We start from the raw sequence: 23,378 nt of genomic DNA on the forward strand, positions 1-23,378 counted from the left end.
GCTTGTGTGATGATGCAGAAGAAAATCTGATGATGTTCATCCTGCTTTGACAATGAGCCTTGCCCACTGGAGAATGTTCAATCAATAGTAGACCTAAAAAAAATCAACTTGTTGCTTTCATTTTTTTATTGATAGCATAGCCAGAGCTACCAAAATGATTTACTGGATTCTAGCAAATTAATAAATACAGTAATCTGATTGTAAAAGAAAACATTCTATTTGGACATTTTAGTAGAAATTGCTAGAAGGAAGGAGCTCCTGGCATACATTCTACTTGGATAGAAGAGAAGACAGTCCAGGTATAGACTGTTGAGATTAGGGATTCAGCAGAAAGCAAAGCAAATGTTCTGATTGTTCTTTTGAGGTACGAACTCTGAAGAGTCAAGACATTAAAAATAAAAAGCAATTGAACTGGGTAGCTAAACTTAGGCAAAAGGAATAAATATTTGGCAACATTTTGACTATTTAGCAGTTCTGTAAAATAACTGCCAATCTGAGATTAGTTTCTTCAGAAATTTGGAAGCTGCAAAACGTTGCCTTTCTTATGCCATGAAAGGCAGGGCAGACAAAGGTAAGAAAGCTGCTCCGTGGGCTCCTTGTACCAGCACCAACCAGCAGCCCTTGACAGCATAGATGGCATGAGTGTAAGGGCTATCCTTAGCATAAGGAAAAGACGATTATAAGCTGAGAAGACTGAAAGAAGAATGGAGCTATAAAGAGAAGAAAATAGCATAAGTAAGAAGGAAACATGAAGAATATCTTAACTTTCAGTCTTTCTCCATTTCTTGATGTCTAATGAGGCAAAATAACTGGGCAAGGACACCAAGATGAAGAAGTTACATAAATTGACACAATGAAGTTGAGTGCAATAATACAACTGTTGACTGACTTTCCAAAACCATGGTGATCAGTACAGTATCATCAGTGTTACCGAGGATTTTGTTTCTGCCTCATTATAACTCACTTTCATGTATTTTGTCGGGATGGTAGGTATATTTAAGCACTCCAGTGACAATTATGACAACAGTTTCTGGAAGAAATCTATGACTATAGCTTTGGGAAGCACACAATATGAAAAGGGAATTTCCCCTAAAGACAAGGAATGCAGGCAAATTCAACCCCTTAAGAACAACAACAAAAAAGGTAAAAGATTTAAAAAGACTGATGACAGTGAGGCAGGCACATTTTCCTCCTTTTGCTGAACTGGGGCATGAGACATTTAGGTTAACCATGGCTTAACTGGTGTTGGGTAAGCTTTATATTATAAAACATGAAGATGGCAAAGGTTTCACTTACGTTTTTCTTTTACTACTTTAATTTGCTTAAAAGCACAAATGCTTGTGCTTGCAGTAACTTCCTGAAAGCAGAAGTAATGTTCCCTTTTACTACCTTAATAAAGCATTTGCCCCTGTGATACAAATGATTTTTTTACTGTGCTAACAGCTGAACCAGTGGCACAAAATTGAGATGGTATTTACTGCAGCAAGGTCCCTGTAAATCAAATAAGCTTTACATAAAAATCTTATTTATAAAAAATACAATACCAAGTACAGAGAGAATGGAGCATGGAGTAGCAGTGCTCCCTGCCAGGGCCATGTGGAAGTGGCTTTTGCTACAGTGCTTGCTTAATGGCACAAGTGAAAAGCTGAATAAGGCAAACACTTGAAGAGGCAGTTTTCTGTAAACTTCTGGGGGTGGGGGGAATTTCCTCTCTTGGGACACTGGTTTGGGATGGCTAAGATCAGGTGTGATATTTGGCTGCACCTGACACATCACAGATTTAAGATAGCTTCTGTTGGATGAGACCAGTTAACTCCTTTTAGGAGAGAGGTTATCACTGTAGCTTTCTGCCTTTACTGTTACAATGTGCAGCCGTCAGATGGTATTCTCCTATGGAAAAAAAATCACCTCCAACATCTTCCTAAGTGAAAAGATACAAAATAAGCTAAGTCACTAAAAGGTTTCCTTAGCTTAAAGCTCCTTAAGAATCCTACATTGATAACTAAGCAACTTTGTTAGCGGTGTGTAGCTAGACACAAATGCTTTAACTAGAATATCTATTCCCACCCACTTGGTGCCTAATAGTAACACATCATAATGACACTTGGAAAACAAACTGGTCTTGAGAAATTTTGGCCTCTTCTCATGTCCTCACTTGGAACTTTCCAGCTTTTGTGACGTATTTGACTCCTTTAAATGGCTTATATTTCTCCCCATACATGTCCAAACGGTTCACTTTTAAGCCTGTGTCAAAAAGAATGAAAAAGAATAAATTATCATCATCCCAACCAATATGTTAGCAATGAGCACTATATGGTAAATCTGACATTAACCAGTGTCCCTTCCACCATTTGGAAGAAATGTCTCTTCTATCATTTACAAATTATTGCACTTTGATGGTATGGTTTTGGTTAAGATTCACACACAGGGAAGGTCTGTGAAGTATAATTCTACTTTCTGTAAATATGAATAACTCCCTTTTTGGTACTTGAATGAGGGCAGAGGTGAGGGGAAGCTGTGTGAAATAAGGTGTTCTCCAAAATCATTTGGTTGATGCCTGGGAGATGGCCCCACCAAGCACAGTGTAAAAGGCAAATGGGCTACTGCTCTTTCTAGAGAGGGAAACTTTTGTTACTCTTCTAAGTGCCTAATAATTGAGCTTGCAAAACTCAATTACCCTTAACTACAAGTCAACCTTATCTTTACCTGAAATAGCAAGCTGCTGGATCTTAAACTGTATATTGAGGCTCGGATTCTCTTCTGGTTTGGGGGCTCCAGACTGTAAATTTACCAGTCCTTTAAGACTTGGGAGCTTTTGTGGAGTGATTTTTCCCACATCCCATGTTAGTACCTTAAAAAGACAAAAAATGAAAAACAAATAGAACCATTTATTAAAGACAAACCCTCAAAAACAAGGTTCAAAGACATCATAAACTTCTGTACAAAATGAAGTGCAGTCTCTTGAAAACAAAAGATCTGGGATCTACAGTGAGTTTACCTCTGATTAGCTCTGTGACTTTCAATGGGGAATGAGGACAGAGAATCTACATTTGTTGAGCATTTTCTTTTGTATTAGCACCGAGCTTAGCACTATTCATATGTTATTTCATTGAGGGCTGTGAAGTAGCTTTTGTCTTCTATTTACAAATGAGGAAATTAAGGCTCAGAGATCAAATGACTTGCTCAAGGTCTCACAGCTAGTCAGAGGTAAGGCTGGGATTTGAACCTAAGGCTCTCTGATTTCAAATATTCTCCATCATACCATCTTCACTACTTTTCTCTGGGCCTGTTTCTTTTTCTTTTTTTTTTTTTTTTTTGAGACAGAGTTTCGCTCTTGTTGCCCAGGATGGAGTGCAATGGCGCAATCTTGGCTCACCACAACCTCCGGCTCTTGTGTTCAAGCGATACTCCTGCCTCAGCATCCCAAGCAGCTGGGATACAGGCATGCGCCACCATGCCCAGTTAATTTTGTAGCTTTAGTAGAGATGGGCTTTCTCCATGTTGGTCAGGCTGGTCTCGAACTCCTGACCTCAGGTGATCTGCCCGCCTTGGCCTCCCAAAGTGCTGGGATTACAGGCATAAGCCACTGTGCACGGCCTCTGTTTATTTTTCTGTAAAATAATTAGATTGACTTAAGATGGTGTTTTTAAAACTTTTAGCTGTGAAACCCGTTGTTCAAATGAAATCTTCGGTGTGGAGGCTCAGCAGCAGACGAGAAAGAAAGCAAAGCTGTCATAGTTGAAGCTGTGGTAAAGGGCCAGGAATCTGAAGCTCCCTTTCTCAGCCCTGTGTGGTCTCCAGGAGGTTCTTTGAATCCTTACAACTGCATTAAATAATCTTTAACGTTCTATGATGTTATTCAAAAAACACGTCTTTTCATTTATCAGGTAGCTCAATGACTCTGCTATTGAAAACAATCATATTTACTAGCTAATCAGGAAGCTGAGAGAAAATCATCTGCTACAGTTTCTCTGAAAACCCTCTGCTACAGAAAAATTTAAGTAGGGTGAGGAAGCAGCTTTCCTAGCCCTGTGAAAGAGTATGAAATGATGCTTTTAAATTAAAAAGGAAGAAAAAGGTCTTAATGATCAATTTATATAGAAAACTTAATAATTCATATACCATCATAATATCTTCTTCTATCTACATAATGTTTTCTCTTTTTAAAAAAGCTTTTACTTCTTTCTTATTAGATAGCAGAGTGAGGCTCTGGATTAATAATGGATGAGTGAAGGCACATTCTGAAAAAGGACAGAATGACACACTTTTCTGTTCATCTGCTCAGTAGCAGCTGCAGGATTCCTTCGGCAGCCGGTGGCAGAAGCACAGCACAGTATGCTCTCTAGGTTTTGATACGAACTTTAGTTTTAAACAAGGTACTAAACCTTTCCCTCCATTCCTCCCCACAAATCACAAAATAGATTGCAGAAACACTTGCTCACTCTTGATTTGAAGTGGCTGTACCTTGGTGACTGGATCAAATGTATAGCTGCCTTGTGTGGTTGTCAGGTTCATGTTCAGCACAACTTTTGGCATGTGAACTGTCACTGTAATTCCTTCAATAGTTTTCCCCATATTCTGCTTTGGTCCAATTGTTATATCAAATCTGCCACAAGAACTGTTCTCCTTAAAGCTGATACTATGTTTCACATACACTGGTATTGCCACTAGACTAAAAAGAGAAACAGAGAAAGATACAAAAGCACAAACACAATTAATGGTGTGGGGACAGCACAAGAGGTATTCTGAAAACCTCTGTCCAGAGTATCCTACCATACTTTTAACTCCACAATAAGGTGCTACAGAGTTGGCTCTCTGTAGCCACAGTTATGCATCCTTGAATTTGACCAGCTGAGGATTGAAAATATTATTTAACACTATCGGCCAGGCGTGGTGGCTCATGCCTGTAATCCCGGCACTTTGGGAGGCCGAGACCGGCGGTGGGAGGGGATCACCTGAGGTCAGGAGTTTGAGACCAGCCTGGCCAACATAGTGAAACCTCGTCTCTACAAAAATACAAAAATTAGCTGAGGCTGGGTGCGGTGGCTCACACCTGTAATCCCAGTACTTTGGGGGGCCAAGGCGAGGAGTTCAAGACCAGCCTGGCCAACATGGTGAAACCTCGTCTCTACTAAAAATACAAAAATTAGCTGGGTGTGGTGGCTTGTGCCTGTAGTCCCAGCTACTCAGAAGGCTGAGGCAGGAGAATCACTTGAACCTGGGAAGCGGAGATTGCAGTGAGCTGAGATTGCACCTCTGCACTCCAGCCTGGGCAACGGAGTGAGACTCTATCTCAAAAAAAAAAAAAAAAAAAAAGTAAAAAAAAACAATACAACTACAAAAAATAATAAAAATAAAAAGTCAACCTAGTGTAGCAATTATTTACACAGTGTTTACAGTGTACTCTCACAAGTAACTTGGAGATGATTTAAAGTACACAGGAGGATGTGCATAGGTTATATGCAAATACTACACCATTTTATATAAGGGACTTGAGCATCTGCTGATTTTTGCAACCAATCCTCCAAGGATACCAAGATGGCGGTACCTCCAGAACTGCAGATTCAGCATCTACACAAGGGGGAGCTGAGTACAGCATAATGTTCTGGTACCACTGTGCTGTGCTGGGAACTGTATACAAATCAAGACAGAAATCTGAAGTTTAATAACAGTATAAACAATTGCAGTGGTGGCTGCAGTGGCTCATGCCTGTAATCCCAGCACTTTGGGAGGCCAAGGCAGGCAGATCACTGGAGGTCAGGAGTTTGAGACCAGCCTGGCCAACATGGTGAAACCCCCTCTCTATTAAAAAAAGTAACAAGAAACAAAAATTAGCTGGGCGCGGTGGCGGGCACCTGTAATCCCAGCTACTTGGGAGGCTGAGGCAGGAGAATCACTTGAACCCAGGAAGTAGAGGTTGCCATAAGCCAAGATCACAGAATTGCACTCCAGTCTGAGCAACAAGAGCCAAACTCTGCTTCAAAGAAAACAAGAGCCAAGAAATAATTTCTCTGCTTTTGAGTCCTGTCATATTACTCAAATAACTTCTGGTATTTTCAAGAAACAAACTAGCTATAAAACTACGATCCCCAATGCTAAATTGTTTTTTTATTTTTTTGAAATGGAATTTCACCCTCTTGGCCAGGCTGGAGTGCAGTGGCATGGTCTGTCATTGCAACCTCTGCCTTCCAGGTTCAAGTGATTCTCATGCCTCAGCCTCCGAAGTAGTTGAGATTATAGGCACACGCTATCATGCCTGGCTAATTTTGTACTTTTAGTAGAGACAGGGTTTCACCATGTTGACCAGACTGGTCTAGAACTCCTGACCTCAAGTGATCTGCCCACACTGGCCTCCCAAAGTGTTGGGATTACAGGAGTGAACCACTGCACCCGGCTCTCAATGCTAAACAGTTCCTTAAAACCTCAATGCAGAGAAGACTGACTTGAAGCAGGTAAGTTTGGGAATGTCCTCACAAACTACAGGTAGGTCTGTCTCCTTGTTAGCCACAAAGTCTACAGACTATGGTAAGATTATGGCAGTGGTTCATGGTTTTGCCCAGGTTATGCACAGTCCATTTTGCTCTGCTTGCAAAGTACTCAGCTGTCAGAAGCAGAGCAAAATGGACCATGCATAACCTGAGCAAAGAACCAGCGCCATAATTTCACAATGCGTAACCTTGCAAAGAACCAGTACCATAACCTTTTGCCCAGGTTATGCATGGTTTGCTTGCCCTTGGCTATAGGTTTTACTCTAGTCTCACTTAGTAAGGTTATAGGTTATACTCGAGTCCCACTCTACACTCATACATTCAAAGTATACTGACATTTTAGGTGCATATTTTCACCAGTTCTCACTGGGTCTCCTGGTGAGCTATGGTTAAAGTGAGCAATGTCAACCTCAAGTACTCAACTGTCATAAAGGAACAGGGCAAGGTGAGTTCTGCTTGATATGTATGATGGCAGATTCTGGCTGATGCATCAACATACTTTTGTGAGCTGACACGGTATGATATGAGTCGGAAATTTCCATCTGGAGGAATAAATGACAAAACTCTTTCAGATTCCCAACGCTTGAACCGGATGCAGGGGTGGAAGCTGACGTCATCCAGAAGCCTAGGGTTCTGTCAAGAAAACAGAAGACAGCCATGTTCATAGAGCATAATGAATATGGGAACTGTACTTAGATACCTTGACAAATCAATATGTTCCCTGAAGATAAAGCAGTCATGGAACAGTTTATGACCACATCTACACGACCTTATAGTTTCACAATGCTTTAAAGTTTGTAAATATTTTATGTATATTATTTTATTGAATTTCAATAACTATAAAGGAGAAAAGGCAAGTAGTATTATTTCCCTTTAACAGATTAAAAAACTGAGGTTCAAAGGACTTAAGGTCAGAACAAACTGGTGACAACACCAGAAGTCAGTTCTCTTAATTGTTCTTAGCAGTATGTCATGCTGACTCTAAAATGATACAAAAGACCAATGTCCTTTCATATCAGCAAAGCAAATAATTACTCAGTAAAAATGATATTGGATATTTGCAGAAGCCAGCTAGCCAATTTCAAGCCCCTTCTAGCACACTCAGGCAAAGACCTCCCTTAGCCTTTCCATAAAGACCATGCTCATCATGTAAGTGACTATCTTAGGAAACTGCTAGGAATATTTCTGAGACAATCCTTTGCAATCTAAGATGCAAACTTATCTCAATATTTATTATTTCATTTAGTACTTCACATGTATTAGGCATTCAAGGGGCTATAAAACAGAATAAAACTTACCATGAAAGAAAGGGAGAGATCGGGCATTCCAGATAGTTTAATGCAAGCATCAATGACCCCCTGAATTTCTGCAAAGACTGTAGATCCTGAAGAAAGAAAGAAAAAGGAAGGTAACATCAACGGAATATGAGTCCTAACTAGAGCTATCACTATATCTTTTTATTTTTATTTATTTATTGTTTTTAGAGACAGAGTCTTGCTCTGTTGCCAAGGTTGGAGTGCAGTGGCACGATCACAGCTCACTGTAGCCTCACTGCTGGGCTCAAGTAATCCTCCCGCCCTAGCCTCCCGAATAGCTGGGAATATAGGCGTGTGCCATGACACCTAGCCCAACAATCACTATATTTAGAATAATGGAGATACCCTTTGGGTGTCAGACTTACTGAAGCTTTACATCTCTATTAACAGGTCAGGGGACAAGGTCCATACCTAACTCTGGTTGGAATATGATAATTTTTCTTTTTTTTTTTTAAGAGATGAGGTCTTACTAGCTAGTCCCAGCTGGCCCCCAGAGTAACTGGGACTACAGGTATGCCACCATAGAATATAATTTTTTTTTTTTTTTTTGAGATAGAGTCTTTCTCTGTCACCCAGGTTGGAGTGTAGTAGTGCTATGACAGCTCACTGCAGCCTCAACCTCCTGGGCTCAAGCAATCCTCCCACCTCAACCTCCCAAGCAGCTGGTACTACAGGCATGCCCGGCTAATTTTTGTATTTTTTTGTAGAGACAGGGTCTTGTTACATTGCTCAGGTTGGTCTCGAACTCCTGGGCTCAAGCAATCCGCCTACCTCAGCCTCCCAAAGTGCTGGGATTACAGGTGTGAACTACCATACCCAGCCAGAATATGCTAATTCTAAGGAAAATTAAACTTGTCTCCTTTATGGAGCCAACCCTGTAAGATGACTGGATATGAGTTTAAAACATATGAGGCCAGGCACAGTGGCTCATGCCTGTAATCCCAGCATTTAGGGAAGCCGAAGTGGGTAGGTTATCTGAGCTCAGGAGTTTGGGACCAGCCTGGGTAACATGGCGAAACTCCATCTCTACTAAAAATACAAAAAATTAGCCAGGCGTGGTGGTGTGTGCTTGTAGTCCCACCTACTCGAGAGGCTGAGGCAGGAGAATTGCTTGAACCCAGAAGGTGGAGGTTGCAGTGAGCCGAGACCGCAACACTGCACAACAGCCTGGGCGACAATGTGAGACTCTGTCTCAAAAACAAAATAAAACAAACCAAAAACATTTTCAATAGAATTTTAAAATGAGGCAAAGGTATTATGAAATGGACTAAGTCAACTTTTAAGAAATAGGATCCATAATAGAAAGATCTCTCTTTCTTTTAGAGACAAGAGTCTCCCTCTGCCATTCAGCCTGGAGTACAGTGGTGTGAACATAGCTCACTACAGCACTGAACTCCTGGGCTCGAGCAATCCTCCTGCCTCAGCCTCCTGAATAGGTGGGATTAAGGAACCCATGCCTAGCTAATCTTTCAAATTTTTGATAGATACGGGGTCTCGCTATGTTGCCTAGGCTGGTCTTGAACTCCTGGACTCAAGTGATCTTACTGCCTAAGCCTCCCAAAGTGCTGGGATTACAGGTGTGAGCCACCGTGCCTGGCAAAAATCTGTTATTCTGTAAGATGGAATGTTATAATGAAAAGGGCACTCATGGAAGAGAAGACTGACTATAATTCACAATAAGCCATCACTACATGTTAACAAGTTGTGTGACCTGGAACAGTTCACTTAACCCTTCTGGGCTTTCCTTATGTATAAAATAAATGTAAGGGAAGGACTATTTTTTTTTTTTTTTTTGAGATGGAGTCTCGCTCTGTCACCCAGGCTGGAGTGCAGTAGTGCAATCTTGGCTCACTGCAACCTCTACTTCCTAGGGTCAAGCAATTCTCCTGCCTCGGCCTCCCAAGTAGCTGGGATTACAGGCGCCTGCCACCATGCCCAGTTAATTTTTGTACTTATAGTAGAGATGGGGTTTTACCATGTTGGCCAGGCTGGTCTTAAACTCCTGACCTCAAGTGATCTGCCTGCCACGGCCTCCCAAAGCGCTGGAACTACAGGCGTGATCCACCGTGTCTGGCCGCTATTTTTAATAATAAAATTTTACGATTCTTACAGAGTACCATTGTTTTGTCTGGTTAAAAATTAGATTGGCTGTAGTGGCTGATGCCTATAATCTCAGCACTTTGGGAGGCTGAGGTAGGTAAACTGCTTGAGCCCAGGAGTTCAGGACCAGCCTGGGCAACATGGTGAGACTCTGTCTGTACAAAAAAAAATAAAATAAAAGCTAGCCAGGCATGGTGGCGTGTGGCGTGTACCTCCTGATTGGCTGGGACTATAGGCTACTCAGGAGTCTGAGGTAGGAGGATTGCATGAGCTGGAGGTCAAGGCTGCAGTAAGTAGGGACTGCACCAATGCACTCCAGCCTGGGCAAAAGAGCAAGACTCTGTATTTAAAAAAAAAAGAAAGAAAGTGAAAAGATAGGGGCTTTTATCAGAAGTACTGCACATAATGTAGTAGCAAAAGCATGGTATATGGTAGATTTTCAATAAATTTTAGAAGGAATAAATAGCAAGAGGTAGAGTTACATAGGTTAATAATTAGCTTAAAGTAAGGCATTATCAGTTCTGATTTACATGTTTGGCAGACCTCAACTAGTGGTTATGAAAATTGTATGTAACCTATGGGCAAAATAAACAGATTTATGGGGCAGGTGCAGTGGCTCACGCCTGTAATCCCAGCACTTTGGGAGGCCAAGGCAGATGGATCACTTGAGGTCCGGAGCTCGAGACCAGCCTGGCCAACATTGTGAAACCACGTCTCAAGTAAAAATACAAAAAATTAGCCAGGGCCAGGAGCAGTGGCTCACGCCTGTAATTCTAGCACTTTGGGAGACTGAAACAGGCGGATCACCTGAGGTCAGGAGTTCGAGACCAGCCCTGACCAACATGGAGAAACCCTATCTTTACTAAAAACACAAAATTAGCTGGGCGTGGTGGTATATGCCTGTAATCCCAGCTACATGGGAGGCTGAGGCAGAAGAATCACTTGAACCTGGGAGGCAGAGGTTGCTGTGAGCCAAGACTGCACCATTGCACTCCAGCCTGGGCAATGAAAGCAAAACTGCATCTCAAAAAAAAAAAAAAAAACATTAGCCAGATGTGGTGGCTCATGCCTGTAATCTCAGCTACTTGGGAAGCTGAGGCAGCAGGATCCCTTGAACCCAGGAGGTGAAGGTTCCAGTGAGCCAAGATCATGTCACTGCACTCCAGCCTGGGCAACAGTGAGATCCCATCTCAAATAAATAAATAAATAAACAAACTAACAAACAGATTTAAAAATCATCAGATAATGAATGCCTTTCTACTGAAACCATACTGCCAAAGGACTTCAATTTTCTTTTCTTTCTTCTTTTTTTTTAATTGAGACAGAGCCAGGCTGGAGTGCAATGGTGTGATCTTGTCTCATTGCAATTTCCGCCTCCCAGGTTCAAGCAATTCTGCCTCAGCCTCCCAAGTCGCTGGGATTACAGGTGTGTGCCACCACACCCCGCTAATTTTTCGTACCTTTAGTAGAGACAGAGTTTCACCATGTTGGCCAGGCTGGTCTCAAACTCTGACCTCGTGTTCCGCCTGTCTTGGCCTCCCAAAGTGCTGGGATTACAGGCGTTAGCCACTGTGCCTGGACAGGACTTCAGTTTTCTATTCATCTGTGTCAGATGAATTGTTTTTCCCCAAATAAGATGACATGCACACAATTACCTGATTTATCTATAATTGCGTCTATTTCTTCAACGACATCAAAATAGGCTTCATTGTTTGTGTACTTTACCCCTGCCCGACGCCATGGTATGTTGGACAGCTGCCCAGTGGGGAGTGTGTCCCCAACATTACTACTGCCTAGAAACCCAAAAAGAAGGCAAAGCTGATGTGTAAAACAGTCATGAGAAAATGTATTATTGGGAAAAAGAAAGCTGCTTCTTTAATGTTTGGATTTTTCTTAATGAACTTGTGTATGGTCTCTAGAATTGTCAGACATTTCCACACCAACATGATCAAATTTCTAGAAGAGAAAAATAGGCCATGTGGCCCTCTGTTTACCTGCCAAACCAGGTTAAATTTATTTACTTATCTTTTGCTTCCTGTGTGTTAACAGTAACCTATTCTAATTCCAGTGGCTGAAAAACAGATTCTCTGCCACTGATGAAAAAAGAGGCTGGTTGTTTCAAAATCTTCTGCCACTAAAATGTCTCCATTGAGAATACAGAGTTATAACTAGGCCCTTCAGTATTCAACTTTATTTTACACAAGATGCTGCCAAGCAGGCCTCAGTGGAGTAAACGGAATCTGGGCTTTTCCTATTTTAAGGTCGGCATACCCATATGGCTGCAATATAGTTAGTGTTCAGTATCTGGCTAATTTCCTGGTAAACTGACATATGTCTAAAAATAACTGTGGTTGTCCAAAACACATATCTTTGAGCTGTGACTTACTTAACATTTTGGTTAATTTATATTTCTAATTTGAAAGTACTACATACTTAAAAACAACAAAAAGGTGGACTTCAGAAAGGTGGTTTAAAGAAAAACACTAGACTTCTTACTAACAAAATACATCTACCATTAACATTTTTGTCAATATTATGGTATTAATGTTTTAATATAATATTAACATTTTGGTATATTTCTTTAAACATTTCCATTACCAGAAGGTTGCATTTTTTTCTATTGTGATAATTTTGGTTTTTAATTGCACTTTAAAATATAGTTGCAATCATACTGTATCTATAATTTTGCAGTCTACTTATGATTGGTGTTCCTACCTGCAACCTACAATCATGTTATCTTCCCGCTCAAAAACCTTCAATGGTTGCTCACTGACTTTATGATAAAAGCTAAATATTTAGCCTAGCTTTGAAGGACTTTCTCTACTTTTTAATCTGATCTCTAACTTCTCAACTGAAAAACAGTTCTGCTTCTGCATTAATAAAACTTTAGGTTTTTCTCTTTCATGTGTGTTTTTTTCTCATACAGTTCCACCTATGGAGAATGCTCTTACTCCTCCCTCACTTCCTGAATTCTACTGATTCTCCAAGGTGGCTGCCCACCACAGTTCAGGAGGGATTACTTCATTAATAGAACCATTCTCTTGAACTTTGTAATATACTGCCTTATGAATCTGTTATGTTTTGCATTCTATATTTTAGTAACTTTTCTCTGACTATAAAATACATGTTTATTTTGGAAAATTAGAAAGTATAAAGCAAAAATAAAGATAATCTGTATTTCTTTAGCTGGGTATAATCATTGTAAATATTTAGAACTTTTTTGTCTGAGTGAATATTTATATATAAGAATAAGTTTTTCAGTTTTGTGCTGACTTTTCAATTTAACATTATATCATGTGTATTTTCCAATGCTATTACATTATCTGTGAAGTATGGAATTGCTTTTTAGTCTTATACAGTTATTTACTTATTTTAATTTTTTTTCCAACGTCCCATTCAGAGTATAAGTTTTAGGAGCACAGACATGCCATCTTATCTTTCTTTGAATTTCTCTCAACATTCACCCTTACACAGAGGATGAATAAAGAACTGCTGAATGATCTTTTTCTTACAGGCCTCTCTCACCTCATTTTTAGGTCAAGGCACTGGAGAGGGGTTTACAATGGTGGACAGTGGAGTTGGAGTGGCATATAACATTTCATAGGAATCTTTCTCTAAAAGACTTTAAAGCTTTCGAAAGAACATTGGCATCTGGGTGTGCCTAATTTCTAGCTACACTCAAGAATTAAACCCAACTGGCAGCTTACAACATAAGTACAGGCCCACAATGCATGCGATCTCATAAGTAAACTATTTTCCTATTTTTTCTTAATACATCTTCTGCATGCATAAAAACAAAACACTCGGAGGATACTGTAGTACTGTGTGGTTAAGAGTCTTAAATTTTCTATTCTCTAGTAATTGTGGAGTAGCAGCATACCAGTTATGTTATTTTAAACATTAAAATGCCAGTCTATAAATGGACTAAATTATCTTCTAAGTGGGCTCATATACTGGCTTCTTTAGGACTAACTGGAACAATTTATTCAGTCTTAGTATTTAGTGTTAAACAATGGTAATAATATTGTTGTGGTGTTTTAGAAAAAAAAAAAAGAAGCCGGGCGCGGTGGCTCAAGCCTGTAATCCCAGCACTTTGGGAGGCCGAGATGGGTGGATCACGAGGTCAGGAGTTCAAGACCATCCTGGCTAACATGGTGAAACCCCGTCTCTACTAAAAAATACAAAAAGCTAGCCGGGCGAGGTGGCAGGCGCCTGTAGTCCCAGCTACTCGGGAGGCTGAGGCAGGAGAATGGCGTAAACCCAGGAGGTGGAGCTTGCAGTGAGCTGAGATCCGGCCACTGCACTCCAGCCTGGGCGACAAAGCGAGACTCCATCTCAAAAAAAAAAAAAAAAAGAAGAAGAAAAAGAATAATAACCAAAAGTTCTTTATCACTTAAGGTCTAGCCTCTTTCCATGAAAATAAATATATAGTACATCCATTTTAACTTTACCAGTAACTTTAATTATGGCTGAATTGTACTACCTTAATAGTATGTCAGATCATGAGCAATAATGAGTTATTTACCAAGTTTTAATTGCTCAGTTACTAGTAAAGTATGTTTTCATCTTACCTGTAATAGAGTTGACAACAGACCGCAGAATTGTTGGCGGTTTAATTAATTCTTTCAAAATGTTAGATTCGGTAGCCAGTGGAAATCCATTGTCTAACATTTCTTCTAAGAGTTCATATACTATGACCACATTATCCTTAATTGCAGCCTCTGAACACTCACCAAAGTAGTCCTGACAAAATACACAATATCACACAATGGAAGGCACAAAGAAAGGCTCGCTAAATACTTTTTGTTCTGAAGAATAAACTTACAGTAGCATTATTCATTGCTTAAGATGCTGAACATATGTAAAACAGAGCCAGGGAAAAAACCCTCTATAGGCCGGGCATGGTGGCTTATGCCTGCAATCCCAGCAATTTGGGAGGCTAAGTGTGTGGATCACTTGAGGTCAGGAGTTCAAGACCAGCCTGGCCAACATGGTGAAACCCTGTCTCTACTAAAAATACAAAAATTAGCTGAGTGTGATGGTGCACACCTGTGGTCCCAGCTACTTGGGAGGCCGAGGAGGGAGGACTGCTTGAACCCAGGAGGCGGAGGTTGCGGTGAGCCAAGATCATGCCACCGCACTCCAGCCTAGGCGACAGAGTGAGACTCCGTCTCAAACAAAACAAAACAAAACAAGCAAACAAAAAAAACCCCTCTATAGTCCTAACATTATTCCTCAGTATTTTCTTGATATTTCTAGCCTGAATTTAATTCCTATTACACATTATACCAGAAAGTATTGAGACATTAAATTGGAATTTGAGCTATAAACTTCATTCACCCTGATTAACTATCCCAACATACACATAGATAAGCTTAAATTGTTTGGTATATTCAGCAAGACAAGAGAAAATAATAAAATGTAAATACATAAGAGTTCATAACTAATGAAAATCTTGAGACCATTGAGAGAACTGTATGTGGAGGGCATTATTGTTTCCTGATGATATACAGTCATCCCTTGGTAGTTGTGGGGAATTAGTTCCAGGATCCCCTGTGGATACCAAAACTCACAATTCTCAAGTCCCTGACATAAAATGGCATAGTATTTGCACATAACTTATACACATCCCCCTATATACTTTAAATCACCTCTAGATTACTTGTAATATCTAACACAATGTAAATGCTATGTAACCATTTGTTATACTGCATTTTTTAAGTAATAATGAGGAGAAGAAAATGTTCAGTTCAATTTTTTTGTTCAAATATTTGCCATGTAAGGTTTGGTGAATTCACGGATGCAGAACCCATGTATATGGAGAGTCAACTGTAATTTGTAGTACATATAAAAAATAGTGAATAGAGCAGCCATGTGTGCAACTGTACACCACAGAGAAAAGGGTTTATGAATTTATGCTTAAACAGAGAGAAACAGACAGTAAACATCAAAACCTGGGTAATTAAATAATATAATCATGTCTTACCTCCAGCTAACTTGGGTCATTTAAGTTAGAAAGGTATGATAGATAACAAACCTGAAAAGTGTCAGCAACTCGATGTAGGAACTCAATTACAAAGAGAGGTGGCACTTCAGTCTGTATGACAGATACAAAGAAGAGCTTATCCCGGTAGATACTGATGAGGTAGTGGTGAGGTGTTGAAATGACAGGTGGTACATTTTCAACATCAGCAGCTTTCTCTTGAGCTTCAAAGAAATAATCACAGACAGACTGGCTCACAACGCTCTTCCAGTGCTTCTCTAGAAATATGTCACCGGAACAGTTTATGAGAAATAGACTGTGGATCATTTTCTGTTGGGGCAAAGAAAGGTTTAAATTTATTATACATTAAATATCATTTAACATATACAAAAAGATTATACACTTTGACCAAGTGGGACTTATTCCAAGAATGCAAAAATCAATCAATATGATATACAATTAGAACTAAACAATTAGAACTAAAACAATCATTTCAAAAGGTGCAGAAATTGCATTTGACAAAATCCAACATCAATAGCTATAAAATACTAAAAATGGGCTGGGCATTGTAGCTCATGCCTGTAAACCCAGCACTGTGGGAGGCTGAGGAAGGAGGATTGCTTGAGCTCAGGAGTTTAAGACCAGTCTGGGCAACATAGTGAGACCTCATCTCTATTGAAAAAACAAACAAACAAACAAAAAACTGAAAATGAAATTAAGAAAACAATTTCAGGCCCGGCACAGCGGCTCATGCCTATAATCCCAGCACTTTGGGAGGCTGAGGCAGGCGGATCACCTGAGGTCGGGAGTTCAAGACCACTGGCCAACATGGACAAACTCCCTCTCTACTAAAAAAAAAAAAAAAAAAATGCGGGGCGCTGTGGCTCACGCCTGTAATCCCAGCACTTTGTAAGGCCGAGGAGGGCGGATCGCGAGGTCGGGAGATCGAGACCATCCTGCCTAACAAGGTGAAACCCCATCTCTACTAAAAATACAAAAAATAAAATAAAAAAGCCAGGCGTGGTGGCGGGCGCCTGTAGTCCCAGCCACTTGGGAGACTGAAGCAGGAGAACGGCGTGAACCCAGAGGCGGAGCTTGCAGCGAACCGAGATCGCGCCTGGGCGACAGAGCGGGACTCCGTCTCAAAAACAAAAGGAAAACAAACAAAAAACAAAATTAGCTGGGTGTGGTGGTGCATGCCTGTAATCCCAGCTACTAGGGAGGCTGAGGTAGGAGAATCACTTGAACCTGGGAGGTGGAGGTTGCAGTGAGCTGAGATGGCGCCATTGTACTGCATCCTGGGCAGCAAGAGCGAAACTCCGTCACAAAAAAAAAAAAAAGGAAAGAAAGAAAACAAAAAAAAGAAAATGCTTGTAATTCCAGCTGTCAGAGAGGCAGAGGCGGGAGGATAGCTTGAGTCCAGGAGTTTGAGACCTGCCTGGGCAATATAGAGAGACACCGTTCTCCACAAAAAGGAAGGAAAAAAAAAAAGACCCCCCCAAAAAAAATTTCATTTACAATAGCATCAAAAAATTTAAATATGTAGAAAATAAATTTAACAAGAGAAATACAAGACTTGTATACCAAATATTACAAAACATCAGTGAAATAAATGCAAAAGACCTAAAAAATTGAAAGACATTCCATGTTCATGGATTGGAAGAGTTGATATTTTTAAGATGGCAACATTTCCCAAACTTATCTACACTTTCAATGCATCCCTATTAAAATCCCAGCTGCCTTTTTGTGAAATTGGACAGGCTAATTCTAAAATTCATACGGAAATGAAAAAGATCAACAGCCAAAACAATCTTGGCTGGGTGCGGTGGCTCACGGTTGTAATTCCAGCACTTGGGGAGGCCGAGGTGGATGGATCACGAGGTCAGGAGATCGAGACCATCCTGGCTAACACGGTGAAACCCCGTCTCTACTAAAATTAGCCGGCCGTGGTGGCACGCGCCTGTAGTCCCAGCTACTCGGGAGGCTGAGGCAGGAGAATAGCTTGAAAGCAGGAGGCGGAGGTTGCAGTGAGCCGACACCCAAGATTGCACCACTGCACTCCAGCCTGGGCCACAGCGCGAGACTCCATCTCAAAAAAAAAAAAAAAAAAATTCCCAGCTGCCTTTTTGTGGAATTTGACAGGCTAATCCTAAAATTCATATGGAATTGAAAAAGATCAACAGCCAAAACAATCTTGAAAAGGAACAACAGGGGCGAAGGGGGCGGGGTGCACCCTCCCTCCCCGGCCAGGGCACTTGGGAGCAGGGACTCAGGCCTGCAGCTGAGCATCCTTCCTGGGGGCCACTCTGCTGTTCCAGGGACCTGGGAGGAGCCCTCGGTTACCCTGGGGCTGGGGCCCTGGGGCGCACACATCCATCCCAGTCAGAGCCTGCGTTTCCTGAGCCAGGATCTGGGGCGAGACAGGGGCACTCAAGCCCAACGTCCTTGTCTGCCTTGGGGTGCTCCTGGCCAGCTGGTCGCTGTCGGTTAAAGTCACCTTACACCTGTAACGGGTGGACTTTCCTACACACCTTTGCAAGCCTTTCTGTGCCGACCAGAGCCTTCAAAGCGGGGTCTTCTGCCTTTACTTTTGGAAAAGCTTTTTATTTTGAAATATTTGGCTGACTTACAAAAGACTTCCCCTCACACTTGACATGACTGACAAAAGGTCTGAAATGCTTCATCTATAGTCTGATTTACTATGGAAAAAGAATTGGGGGGATGCTTACAAAAATATGTAGAATGTAAAAAGATTGAAAAAATATATATTTGAATTTAAAAAAAAAAGAAAAGGGACGACAAAGACAGATAACTCGTGCTTCCTGATTTCAAAACTTACTACAAAACTACTGTGTGGTATTGGCACAAGGACAGACATATAGATCAACAGAACATTAACCCTTACATTTATGGTCAACTGATTTTCAACAAGGGTGCCAAGACCTGGGTGACCGGTTGGAGAGAGAACAACCTTTTCAACAAATGGTACTGGAACAACTGAATTTCCACATACAAAAGAATGAAATTGGATACAAAAAGCAACACAAAATGTATCAAAGACCTACTTGGAAAAGCCAAAATGATAAAACTTAGAAAAAAATATGCATAGATTTTGACTCTGCATTAGACAATGTTTTTAAAGATATGATACCAAAATTACAGGCAAGAAAAATAAAAAATAGATAACCTAGAGTCCATCAAAATTAAAACTTTAGTGCTTCAAAGGACATTATCAAGAAAACAAAAATCCACAAAATGAGAGCAAATATTTGAAACCATGTATCTTAAGGGACCCCTATCTGGAAAATATAAAGAACTTTTACTCAATAATAAGAAGGGGCAGGTGTGGTGACTCACAACTGTAATCCTAGTACTCTGAGAGGCTGAGGAGGGAGGACTGCTTGAGACCAGGAGTTTCAGACCCCCTCTCTACAAAAAAAATTTAAAAATTAGCCAGGCATAGTGGCTCACATCTGTAGTCTCTGCTACTTGGGAGGCTGAGGTGGTAGGATCGCCTGAGTTCAGGAGTTTGAGGCTGCAGTGAACTATAATCCCACCACTGCACTCCAGCCTGGGTGACAGAGGGAGACCTTGCCTCTAAAACATAAACAAATACATACACAAGCCACTTAAAAAATGGGCAAAGGATTTGAAAAGACATTTATCCAAAGAATATATACATACAAACGAATCTTACAAATATGATGTTGAATAAATGAAGCCAGATGCAAAAGAATATACCCAGTGTGATTTCATTTATATGAAGTTGTAGAACAGGTAAAACGAATCTGTGTTAAATCAAATAGTTTCCTTTATGGAGAGTGGAGGGCCATGGGGATGATCTCCTAGGGTGCTGGTAATGTTTTCTTTTTTTTTTCTTTTTTTTTTTTGGGATGGAGTCTTGCACTGTGGCCCAGGCTGGAATGCAATAGCGTTATCTTGGCTCACTGAAACCTCCGCCTCCCGAGTTCATGAGATTCTCCTGCCTCAGCCTCCCTAGTAGCTGGGACTACAGGCACACACTGCCACGCTGAGCTAATTTTTTTTTGTATTTTTACTAGAGAGGAGGTTTCACTATGTTGGCCAGGCTGGTCTCGAACTCCTGACCTCGAGATCCACCTGCCTTGGCCTCCCAAAGTGCTAGGATTACAGGAGTGAGACACCACACCTGGCCAATGTTTTATGTCTTGATCTGCACAATGTTTACAAGCCGTGTTCCTTTTATGATAACTCATTAGGTTTTACATTATGATTTGAATACTTTTCTGTTAGTTATGCTTCTTATAAAAAGTATATTGTTCCTGCAATATAGGGGACAACAGAAAAATGTCTAATTATCTTACCTTGTTCCTATCTTTTACGTGTATAAGCACCAGTGTCAGGTGTTTAGTCTAGTGGCTCAATCATTCCAAGTAATAGTACTATAATGATAAATGCAGTCTAAGAAGAAAGAATTTAAAACCTATGAATACAGTTTCTATGAATGAAGATAAATTCCAAAGAGGAAAGGAAGACTTTCCCAAATTGATTCATTTGATTCCGTTGACATAGAAAATAACATCAACTCTTTCTTTTATGAAAGCAGCTGACATTTAAAGAGTATGTGGTGATGATCTCCCCTTCCCATTGGACACATGTTCAGTAGTTATCAAGTAAATAATACTAATTATTAAGATATGTTTTAGTAATTATTATCTCAATAAAGTATGAACACTGTTAACCGTTTAGGGTTCCCGTTTAATTAGAAACAAAAAAGTTTCTTTGTTTAAAGCCCTCGTTTAGCCAAGCAATCAACTTGAGTTATTAGCAATAAACTCTGACACCTCAGGATTGGAACCTGCCAAATTTTTCTACTTTATCTAGTCAGATGATTTGCTTAGTAGGCTTGCTTGGTGTCTTATATTTCTGTCTGGGTATTAATGTAAGTGCCATTAGAATACTCAGACTTGCTATATAGAAACTGCTGATTTTAACTATAATCTTAGCTGATAAATTTTCACTTTCATTTTTTAAATGAAACAAGAATATCCAACCATAGGATATGCAACTAAATTTTTATTATTACACCTTTTTCTTGGAATAAAATCAGCATCTGAAATATAAAGTATGACTTCAAGAGGAGCACTATAATCCACAAGGAGACTCAGATTTGAGTACTTCAGGTGAGTCACATATGGAACACAGCATTCTTGGCAAAAATTAATCTTTCAGCTCCATTCAATGTGGTTATTTTTGGCCAGGCACAGTGGCTCACGCCTGTAATCCCAGCACTTTGGGAGGCTAAGACCGGAGGATTACCTGAGGTCAGGAGTTCAAGACCATCCTGGCCAACATGGCAAAACCCTGTCTCTACTAAAAATACAAAAATTAGTCGGGAATGGTGGTGTGCACCTGTAATCCCAGCTACTTGGGAACAAGCTTTTTTTGTTTGTTTGTTTGAGCAGAGTCTCCCTCTGTCACCCAGGCTGGAATGCAGTGGTGTGATCTCTGCTTACTGCAACCTCCGTCTCCCAGGGTCAAGCAATTCTCGTGCCTCAGCCTCCTCAGTAGCTGGGATTACAGGTGTGGGCCACCACACCCAGCTAATTTTTCTGTTTTTAGTAGAAATGGGGTTTCACCATGTTGGCCTCAAGTGATCAGCCTGCTTCGGCCTCCCAAAGTGAAGCTACTGTACTCAGTCCCCATTCAAAGTGTTTTATTCATTAAAGATAATGAATAATACTATAAATGAATTAATACTATCTAAAATGTATTGAGTACTTATTATGGGCCAGACGCTATTCTAGACACTTTATCTCATCTTATTTTCACAATGCTATGCTATAAATACTACTCTTATCCCCATTTTACAGACAAGACAACGTCATCTCAGAAAAGTTAGGTCAGTTCCTAAGATCACGCAGTAAGCTAGGATTCAAACCTAAATCCAGCTGAATTCTGAGCTCCTGCTCTTATCTGCCTCGTAGAGACTAATTATTAGGAACACATTCTAATACAGCACTGTCCAACAGGGCTTTCTGCAATGATGGAAATGTCCTTTATCTGTGCTAATATGGTAGCCACTACATACATGGCTATTGAGCACTTGAAATGTGGCTAATGCACCCAATACTGAAATTTTAATTTTTTTCTTTTTTTTTGAGATAGGGTCTTGCTCTGTTGCCCAGGCTGGAATGCAACTGTGTCATCTGGGTTCACTCCAATCCCCACCTCCAGAGCTCAAGTGATCCTCCCGCTTCAGTCTCCTGAGTAGTGGGGCTTACAGACGTGCATCACCACACTCAGCTGATTTTCAAAGTTTTGTTTTGTAGAGACAAGGTCTGCCTATATTGCCCGGGCTGGTCTTGGACTCTTGGGCTCAAGTGATCTTCCCACCTTGATCTCCCAAAGTTCTGGGATTACAGGTGCAAGCCATCAAGCCTAGCCTGAAGTTTTAATTTTAATTAATTTAAATTTAAATAACCATATGTGGTTAGTAGTCAATATATTGAACAGTGCATGAGTGTGCTGCTTCAGCTTATAATTTATTTATTTCTTTTTTGAGATGGAGTTTCGCTGTGTTGCCCAGGCTGGAGTGCAATGGTGCGATCTCTGCTCACCACACCCACTGCCTGCTGGGTTCAAGCGATTCTCCTGCCTCAGCTTCCCGAGTAGCTAGGATTATAGGCATGTGCCACCATGCCCAGCTAATTTTTTGTATTTTTAGTAGAAATGGGGTTTCACCATGTTGGTCAGGCTGGTCCTGAACTCCTGACCTCGTGATCCGCCCGCCTCAGCCTCCCAAAGTGCTGAGATTACAGGCGTGAGCCACAGCACCCAGCCTAGCTTACGATTTAAGAGGAGGAGATAAAAGACATTTCTTGTTTAGTTAGGAGCCAAAACACATTCTAGTTTTTATGCTGAGGAAGTTTAATAAATTATTTAGAATAGAAGTTACATTTAAAAGCACTGACACAGGTTATCTAAAATCATTCATCCTATGGAAGGTATAGTTCACAAGGATTTATAGTGCTCCATTGCCACAATACACTCTAAAAGAGTTGCCTGTTCTGGAAGCAAGTGATTTTGTAGTTTCTTTATTTTAGGGCCAGATCTCTACTCATCCTCTTAAGCTGGTGAAAAATTCTTTCCAGGAAAGTTTCCACCAAAGTTGTTTTTATTGGCAGTAGTTCAGGTCTCAGAATACAGAAAGTTAAACCAGCCTTCTAGATTTATTGTTGTTAACCTTAGTGCTGAGATGAAAGCATAACACTTATAAGTTCTCGACTGTGCTTAGCTTTAAAACCCATCTTAACCTTCTATAATACGAAAAGAGAGCTTACTTCTTCTATCCATATTATGATCAAGGGTCTAATGCATTTAACAATTAAATAATACCACATGTTGCAGTGTAAATTAGCCTGTTTCTTTAACTATTTATCATCCTTTTAGTCGCTGCAGTTATTTTTAAATTATTATTTTAATAAACTTTCTGGGAAAACTCCATACTCA

At 40.5% G+C, this 23,378-nt stretch overlaps 1 protein-coding gene across 4 annotated transcripts in view; it reads right to left on the reverse strand.

Moving 5' to 3' along the window:
- Window positions 1-108: 108 nt before the first annotated feature.
- Window positions 109-23,378, reverse strand: part of AP3M1 (adaptor related protein complex 3 subunit mu 1) — a 28,656-nt gene continuing 5,386 nt past the window's right edge. Inside the window, exons 2-10 of one of the 4 annotated variants that reach the window (XM_023204906.2) lie at window positions 20,231-20,327; window positions 15,942-16,217; window positions 14,476-14,647; window positions 11,560-11,697; window positions 7,787-7,872; window positions 6,988-7,121; window positions 4,465-4,672; window positions 2,707-2,851; window positions 109-2,244 (exon numbers count right to left, since the gene is read on the reverse strand). In XM_023204906.2, coding sequence (XP_023060674.1) covers window positions 2,144-2,244; window positions 2,707-2,851; window positions 4,465-4,672; window positions 6,988-7,121; window positions 7,787-7,872; window positions 11,560-11,697; window positions 14,476-14,647; window positions 15,942-16,214 — 1,257 coding nt within the window. In that variant the 5' untranslated portion in view covers window positions 16,215-16,217; window positions 20,231-20,327 and the 3' untranslated portion in view covers window positions 109-2,143. Of the gene's footprint in view, window positions 2,245-2,706; window positions 2,852-4,442; window positions 4,673-6,987; window positions 7,122-7,786; window positions 7,873-11,559; window positions 11,698-14,475; window positions 14,648-15,941; window positions 16,218-20,230; window positions 20,328-23,378 lie in introns of all 4 variants that reach the window. The other 3 variants (XR_002730125.2, XM_023204904.1, XM_023204905.1) reach the window with 3 other exon arrangements.

Source organism: Piliocolobus tephrosceles, chromosome 9 (assembly GCF_002776525.5).
Source record: "Piliocolobus tephrosceles isolate RC106 chromosome 9, ASM277652v3, whole genome shotgun sequence".
Taxonomy (NCBI): Eukaryota; Metazoa; Chordata; class Mammalia; order Primates; family Cercopithecidae; genus Piliocolobus; species Piliocolobus tephrosceles.